The 23,667-nt window shown below is 38.4% G+C and overlaps 1 protein-coding gene across 5 annotated transcripts in view; it reads left to right on the top strand.

Annotated features, from left to right (window-relative positions):
- The window catches only part of Sugct (succinyl-CoA:glutarate-CoA transferase), a 474,328-nt gene that overhangs the window by 36,456 nt on the left and 414,205 nt on the right, over positions 1 to 23,667 (top strand). For all 5 annotated transcript variants that reach the window (XR_004114937.1, XM_031358181.1, XM_031358178.1 and 2 more), the window contains 3 exons: positions 2 to 87; positions 564 to 614; positions 13,510 to 13,630. Coding sequence is in view for 4 of the 5 variants with exons in the window: in XM_031358181.1 (XP_031214041.1) it covers positions 2 to 87; positions 564 to 614; positions 13,510 to 13,630 (258 nt within the window). In the remaining variant the exon portion in view is untranslated. The remainder of the gene's footprint in view (position 1; positions 88 to 563; positions 615 to 13,509; positions 13,631 to 23,667) is intronic.

The raw sequence follows: 23,667 nt of genomic DNA, 5'->3' as shown, positions 1-23,667 counted from the left end.
GGAGCTGGTGATGACACACGATCTTGGGGACCTCCCTTTGTGAACACTGAAAGTACATATTTTCTTAGTGTTAATCGAAATAAAAAAGTAAGACTATTTCCTGTTTTTGCTTTATTTGTGTAATTTTATGGCAGTTGCAAAACTTTTGCTATCGTGGCTTGCTTTTTGATATGTAACTAATATTTCAAGTTTCATGATCACATCCAAGCAATAAAATTTTTTATTACTATTTCTCCTATACTAAATAACTTAAGATATTATGGGAATTCGTTATGGAAATATCCTGTGAAAAGCAAATAATTTGGTTCTTTACATTTATTCTCCTATGTTGGTATTATACAGTATCACTACTGAAAAGTAGGTACTATGTATAATTCTTTGTGTCAGATAAGCATTTTGATTGTAACTAAAGTCAATAAAGATTACCTAAGTATTTATTCATAAAGGAACTAAGCTTGCTTTATAATGAGAATTTGTATGCTATGAATGGCTCTGTTGTTGAACTGAAAGTAATGATGAAAACATTTATGAAAGCATTCTGATGTCGACATTTTGCTTTTTAGAGTATAGCTGTTAATATCAAGGATCCAAGAGGAGTGAGAATCGTCAAAGAGGTATAGTACATAAAAAGGAGCCTTAGTGCTTAGGTTCTTCTGAGGCACTTGGTTACCTGGGAAAGGGTCTAAAATACTGCTTTATTGCCAGTCTGTAGGTGGAGGCTAGAGATCCTAGTCAGTAAGCGCAGGCTATAAATCCTAGTTAGTAATTTGAGTTGTCTTTGTTTTGTGTGGCTTGTTTCTCACTAGTGCTTTGGATTAAAAATCCAATTAAAAGATAGTTATGTCTCCCAACCACTTCTTTTTTTTTTATTAGATATTTTCTTTATTTACATGTCATATGATTTTTCTTTTCCCAGTTTCTCCTCCCAGGAACAAACAAACAAACAAACAAACAAAAACAACAAGAACAAACCCCTGTTCCCTCCCCCCTCCCCATGCTCACCACCCCACCCTCTCCCACTTATTGGCCCTGGCATTACAGAACCTTCACAGGACCAAGGACCTCTCCTCCCATTGATGATTGATTTTGCAGTCCTCTACTATACACATGCTGCCAGAACAATCAGTCCTACCATGTATACTCCTTGGTTGGTGGTTGAATTCCCCGGGAGCTCTGAGGGTACTAGTTAGTTCATATTGTTGTCCATCCTAGGGGGCTGCAAACCCTTCAGCTCCATTGGTCCTTTCTCTAACTCCTTCATTGGGGACCCTGTACTCAGTTCAATGGATGGCTGTGAGCCTCTACATCTGTATTAGTCAGATACTGTCAGAGCCTCTCAGCAGATAGCCTCTCAGGAGGCTGGCTTGTCCTCCTTCAGTTTCTACTCCATAGTTAGTCTCTGCAACTCCTTCCGTCCCACCCACTTTCAATCTTTCCCATGTCCTCTCCCTACTTTGTCTCAAATTGATGGTCTCTCTCTCTCTCTCTTTTTTTTTAAACCACTACTGATATGGGCATACATGTGTCAGTAAATATAAAAGACAACATACTGGATCTAGGAAGTGTGGCTTGTGTGTGTATTTGAGTTGACATTGTTTAAGAAAGCATAGTGCTTTCAATACTTTCTTATACGTTGCATGTAATTAAAATCGTAGGGTTATGGATTGAGTTCTTTTGACATCAGATTCTAGTCTTCAGAACTATACTTATAGTTTACCCTCAAAGCCTCCAAATTTTTGTGTAAATGGAGTGTTAGAATCTTAATTTTTGGGCCAGTAAACTGGCTCAAACAGTCAAGGTGCTTGCTGTCACAAGGATCTGAGTTCAATCTTAAGACCCACGTTGTGGCAAGAAAGAGCTGATTCCCATAAATTGTATCCTGATTTCCACATGCATGTGTGGCGTGAGAATGACCATATACACACAAATAAGTAAATAGACAAATGAACAAATAAATAGTTTTTGTTTCAGTTTGAGTTTTCAAGACAGGGTTTCTCTGTGTAGCCCTGCCTGTCCTGGAACTCATTCTGCAGACCAGACAGGCCTTGAACTCTAAGATACCCTGCCACTGCCTCCTGCGTGCTGGCATTAAAGGTATGTGCCATTTGTGAATAAAATAATAAAAATAAATAAATAAATGTGATTTTGTTTGTATTTAAATAAAAAAAATATTGCCATGGAAGGTGATTGAGTGGCCTCAAATATAAATGATACACATAAGATCAAGTAGCTCATGCTGGATTTGGTATAAAGCTAACACATTTGTGGTAAACTGCAGCTTAATATATTGAGCAAACTGATTTTGGGCTATATTTATGTGATAGTGAACTTTTGATCACAACAACAAAACTTTCTTAGGCTACTAGTTGGTTAGGTGGTTGTTTCCCGTATGTGATTGCTTCTTGTTTATAAGTATTGCCTATGTACATTGGTATGCATGTGATTTCTTCTTGTTGTTTATGAGTGTTGCCTATCTACATTGCTATGGGAGCCTCTTGGATCTCTCCCAGTTCTCAAAACTGCCTGCTGCATTCATTTTAGAAGTAAATTTGTTAAACTTAATATTCACTTTAATGAAGCTTTTGGTTTTTCTTTTAACATAAGGGGGAAAGCCAATATTTGAACATGGGGTCACATCTTTTGGAGAAACCAAGCTTTCGCTGGCATACTTAGCATGTTCTTTTCCCAAGGTAGTATTGCACAGTGGTTAAGGGTATGCATCTTGACATGAGGTTTGAACTCTGTCTCCTTTCCTTGCAAGCTTTGTAAGTTTAGGTAGATTATTTTCTTGTACCTTAGTGTTCTCAGTAGTAGGATCATAACTGTAACTTCTTCCCATGGTGCTTAGAATCAAGCTCATTTGGATTAAATGCTTAAAAGAGCTCTTACTGTACAGCACCCAATAATTATGATGTGTTGTTTCCTGATGCAAATGTGGTTGGCTGCATCATGTGAGATAATTCTATTTGTCATCATTAAGCTTTTCAACTCATCTTAATGGATTTGTATCCATTTGGTTAGGGAACCAGGTTTAAGTTTTTTTTTTTTTTTAAACATTGTTTAGTCAAATTATTCTTTTTAAAAAAGAATCAACTTCAGCTATATTGTTATAAAATTTTAAGAGCCTCTTCAGTGATTCACCTATAGAATCTTGTCAAAGAACCCAAACAGCATTCCTCTGTCATTAACACATCAAATACAGTTGAGCCTGCTAGATCTTGTGATCCAAGGGGCACAACAGCCCAGATAGCAGCCTGGACATGGTGAGAAGCCTTCCCCGGTCTAGACTCTATTCAAAACTAACAACTTCCAGCTCATTTGCTATATGGGCTGGAGTAACACAACCAAATGATGAATATATTTTCTCTAGAGTAGGCCCACTAAGCCTTACTTTCTTGGTGGTAGAAGGGGCTGGGTGCAACTATGTACTCTTCACCTTAGAAAGGATATCTCTGAGTCTTAAACCATTCAAATCCTAGACATTTTACTGAGATAGAAAGCTCTTGAGTTTTGATGTATTTATTTTTATTTATCATCTTCTCATATGCATATTCTTTACCGACAATCCCAGAATGGTTGATATGTCCTGTTTGCTTTATCAAATAACATGATGCCATAAATATAATGGAGCAGTACAATAACCTGTAGGAGGCAAGCAATCAAGAGCCTTACAAACTAAGTTATGACATAAGGATAGATAAGTGGACTCTTGAAGTAGAAGTGTTAAGGTATACTGCTGGCATTGCCAGGTGTAAATATTACTTCTGGGAGTTTTTATGGACAGAATGATGATAGAAGGATTTGTACAACCTATATACCTGGTACCAGGAAATAGATAACTGTTCATGCAAGGAAAGCACTCCTTGGTCTAACTGTAGAGACATGTGGAGTAAAGCCTTTATATCTGGCTTTGAGTGAAATGTAAAGTCTTTGTGTCTGACTTTGAGTGAAATGTTTCAGCAGAGCCTTTGCCATGTTTGATTTCATCGATAGAGGCTGAGAAATTGTTTTGAGACAGTTTGAATCTTGAAGAAATTTTGTCTGTCTGGAAATTCTGCATCTATACAGCTTACAGCTGTATAAACCTTGGTCCTAGAGCACTCTTGGTAAACTTGGGAGTTCTTACTTTTGATTATGGCTGGCCATGGTCAATAGGGACTGAGATTTCTCTTAGGTTTTCTTCTCTCCTGGGAAGCAAGGGCAAGCAAGATACTTTGATAGTTAAAACTGTTACCAGTCATATTTATTATGACTGAATAAAAATAGCTGGACTGAGGGGCAGTCTTTTCTAAGACGGTCAAACCCCTCTGCTCCTTTCGAAAATGAAGGCTTAGCATCTTGGTGAGCTCCTATACTGCACCTCCTACAACCAACATCAATCAATATTTAACAGCTGTTTAGAGTCATTATTTGATTAAATTTGCAATAATCAATTGCCAGTCTCCCTGATATATCCATTTTCTACACAGGCCTAATAGTAGAGGTAGAGGGATGTGTAGTGGGAACTACCACCCTTGCATCTTTTAAGAGCTTAATGGTGGAGTAATCATTTTAAGGGATGTGAAATGTTTTGAGTTCACTATTTTTTTCTGAGGCAGGTTAATGGCTTTCATTTGGCCTTTTTTTTTTTTCCTTTTTATAATTAGATATTTTCTTTATTTACATTTCAAATGTTCTCCCCATTCCTGGTTTCCCCTCAAAAATCCTCCTATTCCTCCCCGCCCCCTTGCTCACCAACCCACACACTCCAGCTTCCTGGCCCTGACATTCCCCTACACTGGGACATGGAATCTTCACAGGACCAAGGGCCTCTCCTCCCATTGATGACTGACTAGGCCATCCTCTGCTACCTATGCAGTTGGGGCCATAAGTCCCACCATGAGTACTCTTTGGTTGGTGGTTTAGTCTCTGGGAGCTCTGGGAGTACTGTTTAGTTCATATTGTTGTTCCTCCTATGGGGCTGCAAACCCCTTCAGCTCCTTGGGTCCTTTCTCTAACTCCTTCATTGGGGACCCTGTGCTCAGTCCAATGGATGGCTGTGAGCATCCACTTCTGTATTTGTCGGGCACTGGCAGAGCCTCTTAGGAGACAGCTATATCAGGCTCCTGTTAGCAAGCACTTTTTGGCATCCACAATAGTATCTGGGTTTGGTGATTGTATATGGGAAGGATCCCCAGGTGGTGCAGTCTATGGATTGTCATTCCTTCAGTCTCTGCTTCACACTTTGTCTCTATAACTCCTTTCATGGGTATTTTGTTCCCCCTTCTAAGAAGGATTGAAGTATCCACACTGTGATCTTCCTTCTTCTTGAGTTCCATGTGGTTTGTGGATTGTATCTTGGGTGTTCTGAGCTTCTGGGCAGGTGGATCAATAGAATAGAAGTGAAGACCCAGAAATGAACCCACACACCTATGGTCACTTGATCTTTGACCAAGGAGCTAAAACCATCCAGTGGAAAAAAGACAGCATTTTCAACAAACAGTGCTGGCCCAACTGATGGTTAGCATGTAGAAGAATGCAAATCATTCCATTCTTATCTCCTTATACAAAGCTCAAGTCCAAGTGGATCAAGAACCTCCACATAAAACCAGGTATACTGAAACTAATAGAAAAGAAAATGGAGATGAGCCTCAAGCACATGGGTAAAGGGGAAAATTTCCTGAACAGAACACCTATAGCTTATGCTCTAAGAATTGACAAATGGGACCTCATAAAATTGCAAAGCTTTTATAAACAAAGGACACTGTCAATAGGACAAAACAGCAACCAACAGATTGGGGAAAGATCTTTATCCTACATCTGATAGAGGGCTAATATCCAATATATATAAAGAACTCAAGAAGTTAGACTCTAGAGAATTATTTGGCCTTTCTAACCATAATGTCTGTCATTCCACAGATCAGGGAATGAATGTGAAGATTGAACAAACTCCTAAGTATATCTATCCCAACTACTTATTCTGGGAATGGGAAAATACACTCCAGGGAGTTTACTGGACTTTCTGGGATTCAGACTTTGGTTATAACTTCATTGATCATCTGACTTTTATAAAGTCCCCCACTTTAACTGGAGGGCCACATCATTATTGGGGGTCTCCAAGGACTAAGTAAGATCTAGTGTCCTGAATGGCCTGATTATTTAATTTTCTCCAGTGTATGGTTACCATAGCAGAAGTCCCTCCTTTGTGGGGATAATGGGAGAGTCATTAGTAATTTTTTTTTTGAAGTTGTAAGCCAAATCCTTCATCCAGTAGAACCAGCCTCTACTATTTTTGAATTTTGTCTCTAAACTGATTCATCTCTGGAAGTTGCTTGAAGGGCTATGGTCTTTGTTTTTGTGGTCCTTGGGTAGTATTGGTTCTTTTGCTCAGGACTTTTTCTGCTTTTACAAATTGAAGAAGAATGTAGGCTTCTTTTTGACTTCACTTCTAGGAACACCATGAGTATTAATAATTAACCAGCTAGTGCTGAAGATCTATACAAATGAGGTCCTTATGAACATTACTTTGCTTGTATTGCTCTACATTAAAAATGTTTACCTTGCCTTTGTTGACTCAGGGCTGCCACTTGACCTTTGCTATTTGAGGGTCTAATTAGCCCCATTTCATTTAAGTTATGCAGTTGAGCAACTGAGGGACCCCTCTGTAAGGTTGGACATTCAGAGATGAGCAGTCATAAAGTGCTTCACATTTGCTGGTGTTCCTCTTACAAATTGCTACTTATGGTATTAGGGAGGGCATATCTTCTGGACCCTCTAGAGCTACAAGCTTCTCTTCTAATACTTGGATAGATTGTATTTTCATCTTCCTTCTTGATTTCTTTCTTTTTAAAAATTGAATATTTTATTTATTTACATTTCAAATGTTAACCCCTTTCTGGGTTTCCTCTCTGCAAGCCCCCTATTCCATCTCCCCCTCCCCCTGCTTCTATGAGGATGCTTTCCCCACCCGCCCACCCACTCACACCTCACTACCTACACTGGGGCATTGAGCCTTCACAGGACCTCTCCTCCCATTGATGCCAGGCACCTTCTTGATTTCTTGTGTTGTTTAATTTACATTAGTTTGTCTGTGCACTAGAGTTTCTTTTGCTGTTGATCTGTAGCAGAAGCTCTCAACTTGTGGGTCATGGCCCCCTTGGGGGGTCACATATTAGATATCCTGCATATTATATATTTACATTATGATTTGTAATAGTATCAAAATTACAGTTATGAAGTAGAAATGAAACAATTTTATGGTGGGAGGATCACCATAACATAAAGAAGTGCATGAAAGGGTCACTGCATCAGGTAGGTTGAGAATCACTTATCTGTAGTATTATTTCATTGTATTAGACAGACTATAAGTAGTTATTTTACAGTATTTGTCAAGATTTTCTTTGTGTTTCTTTGTGTTTTAATGTATTTTAGAGAAAATTCCATTGGCTGCTGAGAAAAACAAAATGTGTATTCTACAATGTTTGGATGGAATGTTCTATAGATGTCTGTTACACCACTTGGTGCATAGCAAATTAGTCAGGGTTCTCTAGAGGAACAGAACTCTTAGAATGAATCAATCATCTATGTGTCTGTTTATCTATCTATCTATCTATCTATCTATCTATCTATCCATCCATCATCTAGCTAGCTAGCTATCATTTATCTGTCATATATGTCTATCTGATATCTATCATATCTATCTTATACCATATCTATTTATATTTATCTGTCTTATATCATATCTATCTATATCTATTATCTTTGTCTTATATCTTATCTGTCATCTATCATGTGCATTAATATTTATCTATCATATGTCATACCATTTCATATCTGTCTGTCTGCCTGTCTGTCTCTATCTATCTATCTATCTATCTATCTATCTATCTATCTATCTATCTATTTATCTATCTATGATTTATTGGAGTATCTTACAGGCTGTAGTCCTGATGGTCTAGCAGTGGCTGTCATCTCAAAGTCTAAGAATTCAATAGTTGGTCAGTATTTGAGGCTCAAAGTCTTAGCTGATATTAGTAGGGTCTGATACTAGTGAAGGAATGAACTTCCAGGGGGAATGAGAGCAAGCAGGCAAAACCCAAAAGCTTCCTTCTTCCATGTCCTTTTCCAAAGCTGCCAGTAGAAGATTTGGCTCAGATTTAGGGCAAGTCTTCTGAACTGAAATAATTTGGATTTAAGGTGGGCCTTTCCACCTCAAAGGATCCAGTGAAGAAAAATCCTTTACAGGTGTGTCCAGCTGTTTGGGTTTTATGACAGGATATTCTGTCTATTTGGTGAGAGTAGGATGTTGAAGTCACTCTGATCTACCGTTTTTTGGAGTTAGTCTGTGACTTTACATCCATTAATAGTAGTTTTATAAAATTGGGTTAACCTTTGGGCATATATCTTTAGAGCTGCAATATCCTCTGGATGGAGTGGTCTGTTAATCAGTATGAAGTGACATTTTTTATCTTTTCCTAGTAACTAGCCTTATAGCTTTGTCAGGTATCCTAACAGACGTCCACTCGTTTCCTGGGTCCAGTTGCTTGGAATACCCTTTTCTATCCTTCCAGCCTAAGGAGGGAAATGCGTGTCTTTTGTTATAAGGTGGATTCCTTAGAGGCAGCAAAGCTGATTTCTGCTTTTTCATTCAATTGACTAGTCTGTGGTTTTTAATTGATAAATCAAGACCACTAATGTTGATAGTTGCTGAAAGCTGTGTGTTGCTTACCGCCATTTTTGTTCATTTTTTCAGTCTTTGTTTTTATGTTCTCTTCCTCTCTTGTTTAACTATTATCCTAGCATTGTTGATTATTTCCTATGGCTCTTTTACTTTTCGCTTCATTTCGAAGAATTCCGTCTCCTGTATAGTTGGTTTAGTGATCATAAATTCCTGTAGTCTAATCTCATTACAAAAAAGGTTTTATTTTTCCTCCATTTATGGCAGAGAGAGTTTCTGGGTATGGTAGTCTGGGTCAGTGGTTTTTTTTCTCTCTTTTCTTCAGTAGTAAAAAAATTAGCATTTTAAGACCTCTGACTTTAAATTTTCGGATGACTAATTTAGTATTATTCTCATGAGCCTGCCCTTATTTGTGACTCAGTCCATCTGTGTTGATGCTTTTAGTATACTCCCTTTGTTCTGTGTGTTTAGTGTTTTGATTATATTATGATTAGTGGAATTTCTTAGCTCTTGTCTACCTGATGCTTTAACTGTCTATTGTATGTCTGGATTGGCATCTCTTTTGCTAAATATAGATGGGAGATTGGGAGAATTTTATTATGTTTCTTAGTTTTTCCTTTTTCTTTAGAACTAGATTCTTCTTTTTCTATGCATGGATTTGGTCTTTTGTGTTGTGTATATCTTAGAATACCCCTCATGCTTTCTTATTATTTTGCCTTCATCCTTGTTAGGTTGTCAGTTCCTCCACCTTCTGTTCAAGCTCATATAGTCTGTCCTTTCCAAATGCATTCTATTGCTGAGGCTTTACATGTATTTTTTTTTGTTGTTTGTTTGTTTTTGTTGTTGTTGTTTTTTTGAGACAGGGTTTCTCTGTGTAGCCCTGGCTGTCCTGGAACTCACTCTGTAGACCAGGCTGGCCTCAAACTGAGAAATCCACCCGCCTCTGCCTCCCAAGTGCTGGGATTAAAGGTGTGTGCCACCACTGCCTGGGTGACCTACTATTTTTTAATTTCCAGTATTCTAGGTTTATTTTTCTTCAGAATTTTTTTTTATCTTTTTCTTGGATTCCTCTTCCACATCCTGTATCACTTTCCTTATTTCTTTCATCTTTTTATGCCACTGAACATACCTATAGTTGTTATTTCCTCTGTTAGTGATTTCATCTAATTCTCTCTCAGTGGGTCATATTATACAGTGCTAAGACACTAATTTCTGGTGGAGTTATATTGTCATGGGTTTTGTGTTTCTTATGTTACAGTGTTGGGGTTTCTTTGCTTTTGTTTATTACTTTTCAGCTATATTCCTTAAGTTGAAGCGTTTGCAATGTTTAGTGGGACTTGGACATGGTAGAGTCCAAGATGTTGTTGCATAATAAGAATGCCTTCTAGTAACCAGGGTGCAGAAACACAAATAATAGTTCTAAGTCATAACAGCAGTAAACCAGTAAGCCAGCAAACCAACCAACCAACCAACCAACCAACCAACCAACCAACCAGCCCACCAATCAACTAACACATTGACACATATATGTGACAGTGAAAATTAAATAAAAGAATAAATAAGTAATAAATAAGCAAATAAAAATTAAAAAAGAATACTTATGGAGTGAATTGTTGGCACAGGTATCCAAGTTGAAAAGCTGTAGTTTCAAAACCCACTGTCTCTTGCTGACTCCATGCAATACTGTGTATGGTGAGGAGAATGGAAGCCATTGATCTCTGCAGCCTCAGGGTTCTTGGGGCTCTCTTACATGTGAAAATCAGATTGTAAATTCTTTCCTGATAGTTCCCTCAGAGAAGTCTTTACTTATGTCTCTTGTGCCACTTAAAACCCTTGTCTTCGGCTGTGTGTGGTGGCGATGCCTTTAATCCCATCATCCAGGAGGCAGATTTCTGAGACTGAGGCCTGTCTGTATGTATATAAAGAGTTCCAGGCCACAAAGTATAACATTGTGAGGCCCTGCCTCAAAAAACAAAACAAAACAAAACAAAGCACAATCTATCTTAACCACCACTACAACTATCACCCCTCCCCCCCCAAAATCATAGTCTTTGTTCCCCTATAGATGTTGTCTCTCAACAGTTTCCACATCATTGAATTCTGTATTGTTTTACTACCCTGTGGTTTAGAGGTACTCTGCTGGCCATGTATACTCTGGTGACTGTGTCTCTGAGTTTCCAAATTGTTCAGTTCACAGAAAGTCTGGGGCCAGCAAACTGGGGTCTCAGCAAGAGTCTTTGTTGTTTTGTTTTAAATTGAAAAATTTTAACTTCATCCCCATTCTCAGGCTCTTATTTTCTTTCTGCCTCCTCCTCTGCAATGTTCCCAGAGCCTTGGTAATGTTGAAACTGGTGTTTCATTTAGAGCTGAACACCTAGTCTCTTATTCTAAATACTGCGACTAGTTACATATCTCTCCATTGACTGTTATCCACTGCAAATGAAGCATCTCTGGCAAAGATTGAGAGCAGTCCAGGCCTATGGATATAAGCAAATATCTATAAGGTAGTTTCACAAAATGAGCATTTAGCAAAATAACAGTATCAGTTTATACAAGGGTCATTTAAATTTTATTTATTTATTTTTAATTTTTTAAACATTTTGGTACAGGGTCTTTTTAAAATGGTACCTGTAACTGCTCCAGTCGGTTCTGAGATGATGAGAGTTTCTTAGTGCTGCTCTTAACTGTTCTAGTCACCATATGTGCCTATTTTATGGTTTTCCCTGTTTTTCTGTTCTCCACAGCATTGTAGCATGCCATTGAACATGTGGTAAAATTTCCCGTGTCTCCTGCTGTCTGCTGTTGGTCTTCCTGCTCTCTGGCTGTGTAATTCCTCAAGCAAACAATTCCCCAGGATAAACTGGACTTTGTTTCTTTGTAAACTTTTTCTTTCGGTTGATATTCAGTTTAGTTTTTTCTAAATTATTCTTCATTATTGCTTGATATGTTTTCCTGCTGTATCTTTAGTTTTAGATCCTGTTATCTTCAGTGGTTCTTATTTGTGTTGTGTGCATGTGCATGTAAATGTGTTCATGTGTGTGGTTGCACATGTGTATGGGTGCACATGCATGTGCACAGATATGTGTTTGGAGGTCAGAGGGCAACCTTAGGCATTGTTTATCAGGCACTGTCCACCATACTTTTTTTGGATAGTGTCTTTTACTGGCTTGGATCTTGCCCTGTAGGCTAGGCTGGCTGGCTGAAGACTTCTCCTGGTGTTCCTGACGGTCTGATTCCCTTCTGCTCACTCATGCCATTTGGCTGAGGCCTGGCTGCTCCCGATAAGTAGTGCCACCACTGCTACTATCACAACATTACTGAACTGGACTTCTGGTATATCCAGAAAATATTTGTGAGTGGATTAAGCTGCAGCTGCTGACTGTGAACTGAACTTCTGGTTTCTTGACAAAGAACCAGGTCTACTTCCCCTGTATTTTGTTTTGTTTTGTTTTGTTTTTGTTTGTTTTTTTGAGACAAGGTTTCTCTGTACAGCATTGGCTGTCCTGGAACTCACTCTGTAGACCAGGCTGGCCTCGAACTCAGAAATCTACCTGCCTCTGTCTCCCAAGTGCTGGGATTAAAGGTGTGCAGTACCACTGCCTGGAGTATCCTTTCTTTTCCACTACTTCTGGTGGGTGGTAGGCTAAAAGGGAGGTTAAAGTGTTTAAGAACCATCATTAAAAGTAGACTTTGAAAAATTAAAGTTACAGCATCTTTCCTCCATGGTTTCTGCTTGATTTTCTGCTCTACTTTTTTTTAATGATATGATAGATTGTACCTGGAAATGTAAGCCAAATAAACCATTTCCTCCACTAGGTTGATTTTGCTTCAGAGTATTTAATCATAGCATTAGAATAATATAATTGGAGTATGCTGTATAGCTCACCCATATGAGAAGTTTTTCAACTTAACCTGGGATTTGGAAAGGATACCTATATAGTGTGATATTTCAGTTGCACACCTGCATCTTCTCTGTCTTTATTTGCTATCATTTGCATATAGTTTGAGTGTGGTCCCAAGGGTTCCTGTTTTGGAAGCTTAGTCCTTAGTATAGCAATAGTGGGAGATGATGGAACATGGAAGAGGTAGAATACAGTGGAAATAAAAGATGGAAGGTGGTTGGGTCACAGTAGTATCTCAAAAGAAAAGTAAGACAGTTCTCATGGAACTGCAGTTGTTTTTATTTGAATGATGAAGTCATATTTTCCATTCCCTATCTCATAATTTATTCTTCTTGATTGATCCTTCTTGAATATACTTCATACACTGTGATGCTTGTTATTCATGAAGTCCTCACTCACCTCAGCTGATGCTTGTGTTTTGCCCTCAGACCTCTAAAATGTGAGGTAAATAAGTCCCTGCTCTGGAGTAGTGTCTCCAGAGAGTCACATACTTGAATGGTGCTTGTATTTCTAGAGCTTTGAAGGACGGCAGGCCTCTCCTTGAGATGCCTGCTAAGACACATCCCTTCAGTTGTTGAAAATCAAACAAAATACAGTTTAACACAGAATTTTTTATAATTACATTTTATTTTTACTCATCCTTCTGAGACTATATTTGGACAGACCATGTTCAGTAAATGTTTCTTACATTTGCAGGGTACAAAATCTATTTAATAGTATACACTTACAAAACATTATAACCATTGTTTTCTTGACAGTAGCAGTTCAAGTAATTGATCAGATCTTTTATGTATGCATAAACATACTTAATTTATCCTGAGATTTGTTTTTTTCTGGATTCTTACAACGTGAGAATTGAAATTGAAATTAAAATTCTATTCTGTGTGAAGAGTTGTTAAAGGTTTGGAAGTCCCTCAAAAAAATCTGATTAATTTTTACCTCTTTCTTTAGCTTGCAGCCATTTGTGATGTGTTTGTGGAAAACTACATCCCTGGGAAACTTTCTGAGATGGGCCTAGGATATGAAGATATAGATAAGATTGCTCCTCACATCATCTACTGCTCCATCACAGGTATTTCAACCCCACACAATCCTTCTATAGGAAACTCATCACTTCTTCTCAAGCCTCAGAGACTGCTGAACAGAGCCATTAAGGACCTTTGATCTAAATTGAACATTTTCATAGATTTATTGGATATTTGTATCTTTTCTGAATTGGCAAATTCAATTTATACCTAACTATAGTTATGGTCAAAGGGTTTTCTAGGCCTTCAGTTATTATTGTAGAATCCTTGAAATTTCCCACCCCCACCCCAATTCTCAAATTCTGTAGTTTGTTTGTTTGTTTGTTTATTTTTGACCCAGAGTTTTACATAGTCCATGCTGGCCCTGAAACATCTATGCTGTAGCTAAAGTTGATCTTGAGTTCCTGATCCACCTGTTCCCATTTCCTGAGTGCTAGGCTTACAAGTGTGTGTGCCACCATAATGGCTTCAAACTGTGTGATTTAGTGAAGAAAAGGCTGTAAGAAAAGCCATGACGTCATAGTTGTCAGCTAGGAGGAAAATGTGTCACTCACATTGTTTTAGAGGTAGGGATAGGGGATTCAGGAGGAATGGGGATAGGCAGTAGGGAGAAAAACCACAACTCTTTCATCATTCTATATTTTCCTTCATTACCACCTCCTGACAGTCTCTAGAATAATATTTGTACAGTGTCCTGAATGGCTAAGGGGCATGAGGTTATTAATAGTAATAGTAAACCTATTAATAGTAAATAGGTTTTAAATCCTAGCTTCTTACATTAAAAATGTTAAATATTCTTAGCCACCACAGAAATGAAAATCAAACTTACATTGAGCTTCTGGGTCTCCCAGTAAGAATGGCTATTGTTCAGAAAACAAGCAGCAAGACATTTGGTGGGGAGAAGGGCAATTCTTATACACATTTGATGAGAATATGAATTTTTTGTGGCTACTATGGGAATCACTAAGGATGGTATTTCAAAAAATTCAAATTGGGAATAACATATTATCTAGCTCCTGGGTATATGCCAAAATGGATCAAAGTCAGCATAAGGTAGAGAAACCTCATAGTGCTTATTACTCTGCTCTTCACAATAGCAGTGCTCTGAAATCAGCACAGGTTGACTATGAACAAATGACACATGAACAGATAAAGAAAATGTAATGTAGGGACACAATTAAGTTTTAATTAACTATAAAAAAGAAAGAAATCATGACAATTAGAGGAAAATGGATGAAAGTAGAGATCATTATGTTAAACAAAATAAGACTCAGAAAGACAAATATCTCTCATGTGTGTGATCTAGAGTTTTAACAATATGAAAGCAGAAGAGAGGCTATTTGGAAAGAAGAATGGTATTGTCAGGAAGGGGTAGGAAATTGTACTATGGGTAAATATCATCAAAAGTTATAAATATATGGAAATTACATCATGAAACATGTTATTTTGTAAGTTACTGTATGATTCCTTGGTGCAATATTAATCGATTCATCACCTTCCATACTTAAGACAGTCATTCTGAAGTGCTGCCTTAGGCTTTTTATTGCTGTAATGAAGCACCATGAACATTGTGGGGCGTAAAGGGTTTATTCATCTTAGATCTTGTAGTCCATCATCCAGATGGGCCCTCCCACCTAAGTCATCAAGAAAATGCACCCGAGGCTTGCTCACAGGCCAATCTGGTGAGGATATTCTCTAAACTGGGGTTCCCACTTCCTGTATGACTTAGCTTGTGTCAGAAAACTGGCCACTAGAAGTGCTAAGGCACATGTTGTCACTAGGACACTGGGCCCCTCTCTCTGAGGTTTGTTTTGGCTTCTCTCTTTCATTTGCTGTTAATCATATTTGCACCAGTAGAAGTGAGGAGCAAAGCAGCTGGTCAGAAAGTGTAGTCAACAGATTATTTGGAAGCAAATGCCATCGTCATCTGTGAGTCATGAGGTTGTGTGGGTGGAAGGAAAGCAAGGCTCATCTCTTTTGTGCCAGATGAACCTCTTTTGTCATTCTTCCTAGCATTTTTTTTTAATTTTTAAAAACAAAATTTACTATGATAGTCTAAGATTGCACATGTCACCATGGAGATTCTTATCTTTCCTGATGTTTTCCAGTGTTGCTACTTATTGTCAGTCCAAGTCTGCTCTCTTTGGGTGGGCTGTATTACTGATGAGAGTAATGTTTGAATGTCTGGGATTTGCTTTAATGAAACCCACGGTTGTGTAGTTAAATTGTTCCAGTCTGTGAAATCTAGTGTGCTGAACAAAAATGTTAAACTGATTTCAAAGGTGGAAGGGCCTGATTATTTTTATTTCTGTGTCTTATCATTTCCGAGGAAGCTGAATGTGGACAGTAGGGGGCAGTGTTTAAAAAGCTATTGTTCACTAGAAATTTTAGCAAAAACTGCAGTGTTTTCTGTGAACTACTGGGTAGGGCCAATCTTTGAAGGTACATATTTATATATTTTAAATGGAAGAGTTTATGCAATTGTGTTCTTACTATATTAAAAATTAAAAGTTAGTAGGTCATGCCTTAAATCTCAGGATTAAGTCTAAACTTAATCTCAGGAGGCAAAGGCAGATAGATCTCTGAGTTCAAGGCCAGCCTAGTAGTCAACAGAGCAATTTTCAGGACAGCAAGAAAAACCCTATCTCAGAAAAATAGTTACACCCCCAATTTTAAAAAATAAACTGTTTAAAATAATTTAAAATTATTAAAATTTAAATTATTTAAAAATGATTGTAAATGATTTAAAAATGATGATACCTCTTTGTACTTTTGGACCTACAAAGGTACCTCTTTTAACAGTGTAAAGTGTCTTTGGAGCATTTTTTTAATAAAAAAATATTAGTGGCATGAATCCCTTCTACACTTTAAAATATTTCTTTTCTTCTGTTTGTCCACTCCTTTGCTCTTTCCTTCTGGCAGGAGAAACATTCCATTATTTGACTAGATTAAACTTTTGGTGGGAACAGTGAATATCCTTTAATAAAACTGCCTTTGGACTAGGGATTTGGGGAAGGAGGTGACTTGGAAAATGCAATTTTGGTTTTGGTGACTCCATCATTAGTGTGTTCTCAATTTCCACTGTAGGATACAGGATTCCTCTGGAGGAAAGGACCTGGCAAGGGATTCTAAGGGCTCAAGTCAGAAAACATACCCAGGGGTTTAGATTTACTCTTTATCAACACAAGGGAGCATATATCAGAACAAAATGACAAGGATGGCCAAGATAGTTTGTAGTAAGAACCATGGCAATGTATTTCTTTGTTAGATATAAAGGGTTAATGAAGGATGTTATGAGTGTGCTATGTCAGAAACACAGATAATCACATGTGTCTCCCTTCCATGTCAGAATTTATCGAGTAATAATAAACTCACAAGGTATGACAATTTTATTGGCAACAATAGGCTGAGCACCCCTATTCTCCTCAATAGATCTGGCTGAGGCAAATACAAGTTGTTTTATCACAAATTTATTTGCTAATATTAACTCTCAGACAAAAGCTTGAATTACACATCACACTAAATATCTCTATATATGTTATAGAATGCTTTCTAAGGGGCTAAGAAGGCAACAGCAGAATTTAAAGGAGTTTCAAGGAGACTTGAGAGGCAGAAGCTGATAGAGATAGAACCGGTCTATGGGATAACAAATTGATGTTGCAGATGCTGCTGCTGAGTCAGGCTGCAGGGCCACTGTTGAGCTGCAGAAATGAAGTGTAGTGGAAGCTATAAAGGCAAGGGGCTGAATGGGCCTAGACAGATGAACAGGTAGGTGGACAGATAGCAATTCAAATAGGCCATGCCAATTATGGGAAGTCTCTGGGCCAGTCAGGAATTTCTACCTCTCTATTCCTGGATACACACTGGGAAGTTAAGTGATAGCGTGGTGGGATGGGATCAGTACCAGCATTATGTCCCCTTCTTTATGGGGCCTACCACCAGTCATATATGTCTCACAGGCTCTTGAAACTGTTCTTTTTTTTTTTTTTTTGGTATGATTTTAATAATCCGTACACTTCTATAGTTCCTATTTACTGTAATTAATTTATAGGGTAGCACCATTTCTGTTTTAGGAATGAGCTGTATATTAGCTTGTGCTCTGTGGGTGGGACTGGATAGATGGTGTTGTGCACATGCCCACTAACTACAGTCATTTTGCTCTTACATTTGCACTAAAAGTGGAGTGAAGTGCTACTTACGAAATGGGGTCCGTACAAGGCAATACACAGTCTGTACTTGATCTTAGCCAGAAGGCCGAGAAGCGAGGGCAACACAGTCTGAAAACTACTGTTTTAGACAGTGTAAAGTCTAAAGTGCACACCCTGATTGCAACAAATGTATTTTTCAGAAAATTATTGTAGTTGTAAGAACAAAGGCAATGACCTTCTAGTTTATTCTATACCCTGGAAAATGTTTTTAAGACTTAAGTATGAGAATTCAAAGATTTTGAAAGTATTATAGGAGAATATCTCTATGACTGAAGCACAGGGAAGAGTTTTATAGACAACACAGTAAAACCACAAAGGAAAAAATGTTGATCAACTTGACTACTTTTTAAAATTAAAAACTTTTGTACATCAAAAGGTACCATTAAAAAGTTAAAAGTTAAGTCATAGAATCTTTGAAGAACAATCCAGAATAAAAAACAAATCTTTCAAATTAAATAGGAAAAAGAGGCCCAGTTCAATAGAAAAAAAAGAACAGAGAAAAAAAGGAAACATTTAATTCTGATTACAAAACATAACCAACCCCATGAAGCCTTTGTGGATGGTGGTAGGAACCTGTGCTGCCTAGTTTTATGTCATCTTGACACAAGCTAGGGTCATTTGAGGGATGGCAACCTCAACTGAGAACATTCCTCCTTAGATGGGGCTTTAGGCAAGCCTGTAGAGTATTTTCTTAGTTAGTGACTGGTGGGGGAGGGGTCCATCCCATTGTGGGTGGTGCAGTCTATGGGTTGGTGGTCCTGAGCAGGTTGAGCAAGCCATGAGGAGTAAGGCATAAGTACCATTCCTCCATGGCCTCTACGTTAGCCCCTGGCTCCAGGTTCCTTCCTGTTTGAATTCCAGTCCTGCCTTCTTTCACCAATGGACTATGATGAGGAAGTATCCCCGAATGAACCCTTTCCTCCTCATCTTTCTTTTGGTCATGCAGTTTCACCACAGCAAGAGAAGCTCTATTGATTGCACATATGGTATTTCTAAAGGGAAGCCACTTAAAAGCTCTTGTGAAGGTGTGCCTATAACCTATAATTTTCTTTCTATGTATGTACATGTAGAAAATGAAACTTTCCTGAACTTTCTAGAGTTCAAAAATAAAAGTTGAAAAAGCAAGTTGTAAGAGCAGGAACAAAGTGTGGACAGAGAGGAGGAATGGAGATGAATATGGTCAATATATTATAATCATGTATGAAAATATTAGTGAAACACATTATTATGTACAATTAATATGTACTAATAGATAAGTAAAATGAAAATACGCTACTTAACCCTTAGTGTTCACAAAATGAACATAATTTCTACATTACTTGAGTACACAGTTAATTTGCATCTGAGAGGTTTTTAAAACTAAAAGGACCCCTTAGTCATCTAACAGAAAATTACTGGTATAAACCATGAGCTTTGTGTTGTCCTCTATTCCGCCAGGAAATAGATTTTTTTCCCCAGAATTTCAGAATGTTGTAGCCATCTGCCTAACCTCATAGTGAGTTTGATATATTTACATTTCATACTAAACACATTATTTAAACATGATGATGTCATCTCTTCAAGAGAAGAGAAACTTATTGAATAATCACAAGATTTCAAAACATCCCTCAAGTAAGCACTGTAATCGGCTGTGGGCTGATTCCAGAAAGTGACTTTGTGCTAACACACACGCTTTTATCTTATTTTTCCCCACACACATGCAGCAGATGTGCTGTAAACAGATACTTTGTTCCCATCCTCTGTAAACCTGCACTGCTGCGTTTGTTTACTTTACCCCCTGGCGGATGAAATCCCAGAAAAGTTCTCTATGTATTCTTCGTTAAAATTTCATTTAAAGTATTTAAAAAAAAAAGCCTAGACCAACTTAATATTACAGCTTGTGACCAGGGCATGGTGCTCCATGCAATCGCAGCACTTGGAGAAGGAAGAGGTAGGAGGGCAGAGCCCAAGGCTGGCCTCTGACACGTAGTTTGAGGCTAATTTGTATTGTAGGTGACCCTCTCTTAAAAATAAATATGAACAAATCAATAACCTTCAGATGGTAGTTCAGTTCATAACTTTCCCTTTCTCTAGGTTGGCCTGCTTTCTTGGAAATTTGAAGAAGGGAAAGAAGGAATGAGCACGGGGGAAAGACAGAAAAGCAGGGCCAGATTTTTTCTTCTTTTACAAATATTTTATTAGCTACTTGAAAATGATGTCTTTAAGAAAGAAATATTAAACTTGACCGTATCCACTCATTTCCCTAACTCTGCCTAGATCACCACCGATTTCATACTGGCTCAACATTGTGACCTCAATCTTTTCAAAACTCATTTAGTTCAGTTAGTGCTGTCTGTATGTTTTTGGGTGACCAGGGCATGGTGCTCCATGCAATCGCAGCCATTCACTGGAACATTTGAACCTTTCATAGGGTGCACACTAAAGAAAATGATTTCCCAGCAGCTGTCAGTTACTAATACTTCTCAATTGGGGGTGGGGCTGGGTGACCACTTTCTGGCTCTGTGCTAAGATTTTTGTCTGTCTTCGACTTATACAGGTCTTATGCTGTTACAACTTTGTATAAACTGGAATGCAAAAGTGGATGCTGCTTTATGAAATATTCTTTAAAAATAGATTAAATTCATATACAATTTGATTAGAATTTTTCATGACTTTTTCCTTAATTACTATTATTACATATATTTGTACATATGTATATATAAATGCAACCTGCTAAGTATACTTAGTGTTGGTAGTATGTATGTGTTTAGGGCTGATGACTTGAGATTTGAAAATCTGTAAGGGGCTTATTCCTACAAAATATTGGCTTTGTTTTTTTTTTTTTTTCTTTCAGCAGTCATTAATTGCCTATAACTCTTCATCTATAAGTAAGGTCTTATGAGATTTCCCCTATCCACTCTGAAATAACAGTTGATGTTGCCACTATGCAGGTCTTATTTAGGGTTCTCTGTCCTATATAGGAGATACTGTCTCACCATAGATGTCCTGAACCTCAGGCTCTTTCCTGAGCCTTTAGACGTATCAATTGTAGCTGTGAATTCTCTATGTTTTGACCAGTTGTGGGTTTCTGGGACGGTTTTCATCTGTGGTGGTTTGAACAGGAATCACTCTCATAGACTCATGTGTTTGAATGCTTGGCTCATTGCGAGTGGCACTGTTAAAATATGTGGCCTTGTTGGAGGAAGTGTGTCACTGTGGAGGCAGGCTTTGAGTTTTATTTATTTTAAATTTAATTTTGTTCTTTTGTTTTTTACATATTCACTTTACATCCTGCTCACTACCCCCTCCCAGTTACCCCCTCCCACAGTTCTTCCCCTATGCCCCTGCCCCTTCCCCTCTGAGTGGATAGGGCCCCTTCTGGGTATTTCCCCCATTCTGGCACTTCAAGTCTCTGCAATGCTGGGTGCTTCTTCTTCCACTGAGGCATCCCAGCTAGCAGAATATATCCCCTGAACAGGCAACAGCTTTTGGGATAGCCCCCGTTCCAGTTGTTCAGGACCCATATGAAGGTCAAAAATGTACATCTACACAATGGAATATTATTCAGCTACTAAAAACCAAGATGCCATGAATTTTGCAGGTTTTGAGGTTTTATAAGCTGAAGTCTGGCCAGTGTGACACAGTGTGCTCTGCTGGCCACAGGATCAAGATGTAGAACTTTCAGATCCAGCACCATGTCTGCTCTATGCACTGCCACACTGCTATGATGATAGTGAACTAAATCTCTGAATCTATAAGCCAGCCCCAATGAAGTGTTTTCCTTTATAAGAGTTGCCGTGGTCCTTTGTTCCCTGTCACAACATCTGTGTTCAACTATCCCCTCCTCCAAAACACGTCTTCTTCCCCAACACCATGTTTCTTTTACTTTCCTAGTTTGTACAATTGCTCCATGTCATCGAACTGAACATTTAAAGATTTAGAGATAGGATCCATAAATAAGAGAAAACTTGTAGCATTTGTCTTTCTGGGTCTGGGTTACCTCATTCAGTAAATATTTCTCTAGTTCTATCCATTTATCTGAAAATTTCAGGATTTTAATTTTCTTTGCAGCAGAATACTATTCCATTATGAACAACATTTTCATTGAACATTCAAGATCATCAATTGAAAGATATTTAGGTTGTTCACGTGTTCATGCTATTATGAAAAGAATGCCAATGAACATGGCTGAGTGGGACTATTTACAGTGGAATATTTCATCTTTTGGGAAGATGCCAAGGAGCGGTATCACTGGGTCATATGGTAGATTTAAGTTTTTTTAGCTCTTTGAGAATTCTCCACACTGATATCCAGGACGTCTGCTGCAGTTTTTAATCCCACCAGCAGTGACAGTTTTCTCCTTTCTCCCACATCCCTTCCAGGATTTGTTTTCATGATTTTAACCATTCCAGCTGGGGTAAGAAGAAATCTCAAAGTTATTTTCATTTGCACTTCTCATTCATTCATTTATGGACCAGTTCTTGCCTGCTGTTAGCTGCTATTCCTTTTTTTATTATTATGAAGAATAATTCTTTTTTTAATTAGATATTTTCTTTATTTACATTTCAAATGTTCTCTCCTTTCCTGGTTTCCCCTCTGGAAAAAAAAAACCCATTCCCTCCCCCCACCCCCTGCTAACCGACCCACCCTCTTCTGCTTCCTGGCCCTGACATTCCCCTACACTGGGGCATAGAACCTTCAAAGGATCAAGGGCCTCTCCTCCCATTGATGCCTGACCAGGCCATCCTCTGCTATATATGTAGCTGGAGCCATGAGTCCCACCATGTGTATACTCTTTGGTTGGTGGTTTAGTCCTTGGGAGTTCTGGGGGTACTGGATAGTTCATATTGTTGTTCCTCCTAAGGGGCTGCAAACCCCTTTAGCTCCTTGGGTCCTTTCTCTAGCTCCTCATTGGGTACTCTGTGCTCAGTCCAATGGATGGCTGTGAGCTTCTACTTCTGTATTAGTCGGGCACTGACAGAGCCTCTCAGGAGACAGCTATATCAGACTCTTGTCAGCCACCACTTCCTGGCAACCACAATAGTGGTTGTTTATGGGAAGAATCCCCAGGTAGGGCACTCTCTGGAATGTCCTTCCTTTAGTCTCTGCTCCATACTTTGTCTGTGCAACTCCTTCCATGGGTATTTTGTTCTCCCCTTCTAAGAAGGATTGAAGTATCCACACTTTGGTCTTCCTTCTTCTTGAGTTTCTTGTGGTTTGTGGATTGTATCTTGGGTATTCTGAGCTTTTGGACTAATATCCACTTATCAGAGAATGCATACCATGTGTGTTCGTTTGTGATTGGGTTACCTCACTCAGGATGATATCCTCCAGACCCATCCATTTCCCTAAGAATTTCATAAATTCACTGTTTTTAATAGCTGAGTAGTACTCCATTGTGTAAATGTACCACATTTTCTGTATCCATTTCTCTGTTGAGGGACATCTATTTTTTTTTTCAGCTTCTGGCTGTTATAAATAAGGCTGCTATGAACATAGTGGTGCATGTGTCCTTTTTACATGTTGGAGCATCTTCTGGGTATATGTCCAGGAGTGGTATAGCTGGGTCCTCAGGTAGTACTATGTCCAGTTTTCTGAGGAATTGCCAAACTGATTTCCAAAGTGGTTGTACCAACTTGCAATAGAGGAGTGTTCCTCTTTCTCCACAACCTCTCCTAGCTGCTATTTCTTTAGAGTCAGACCCCTTTAGAGAAAACATGTGATTTATAGAATATAAAAGCCAAAACAAAGCTTCCCCTCTCATAATAAACAGAGCCAAATCAAATTAGGTAGCCAGTTTTTGACCAGCTATGTTTTCAATAGGTCTCTGTGTTTCTAAGCTCTGCTCTGGCTCTATATGTAGAGGGAGCACTCACATGCTACAAATACTATAAATT

The sequence above is a fragment of the Mastomys coucha genome, unplaced genomic scaffold (genome assembly GCF_008632895.1).
Source record: "Mastomys coucha isolate ucsf_1 unplaced genomic scaffold, UCSF_Mcou_1 pScaffold7, whole genome shotgun sequence".
NCBI classification, from domain to species: Eukaryota; Metazoa; Chordata; class Mammalia; order Rodentia; family Muridae; genus Mastomys; species Mastomys coucha.
The sequence above is the reverse complement of the archived record's forward strand: the minus strand, read 5'-3'. Positions and strand labels throughout refer to the sequence as shown.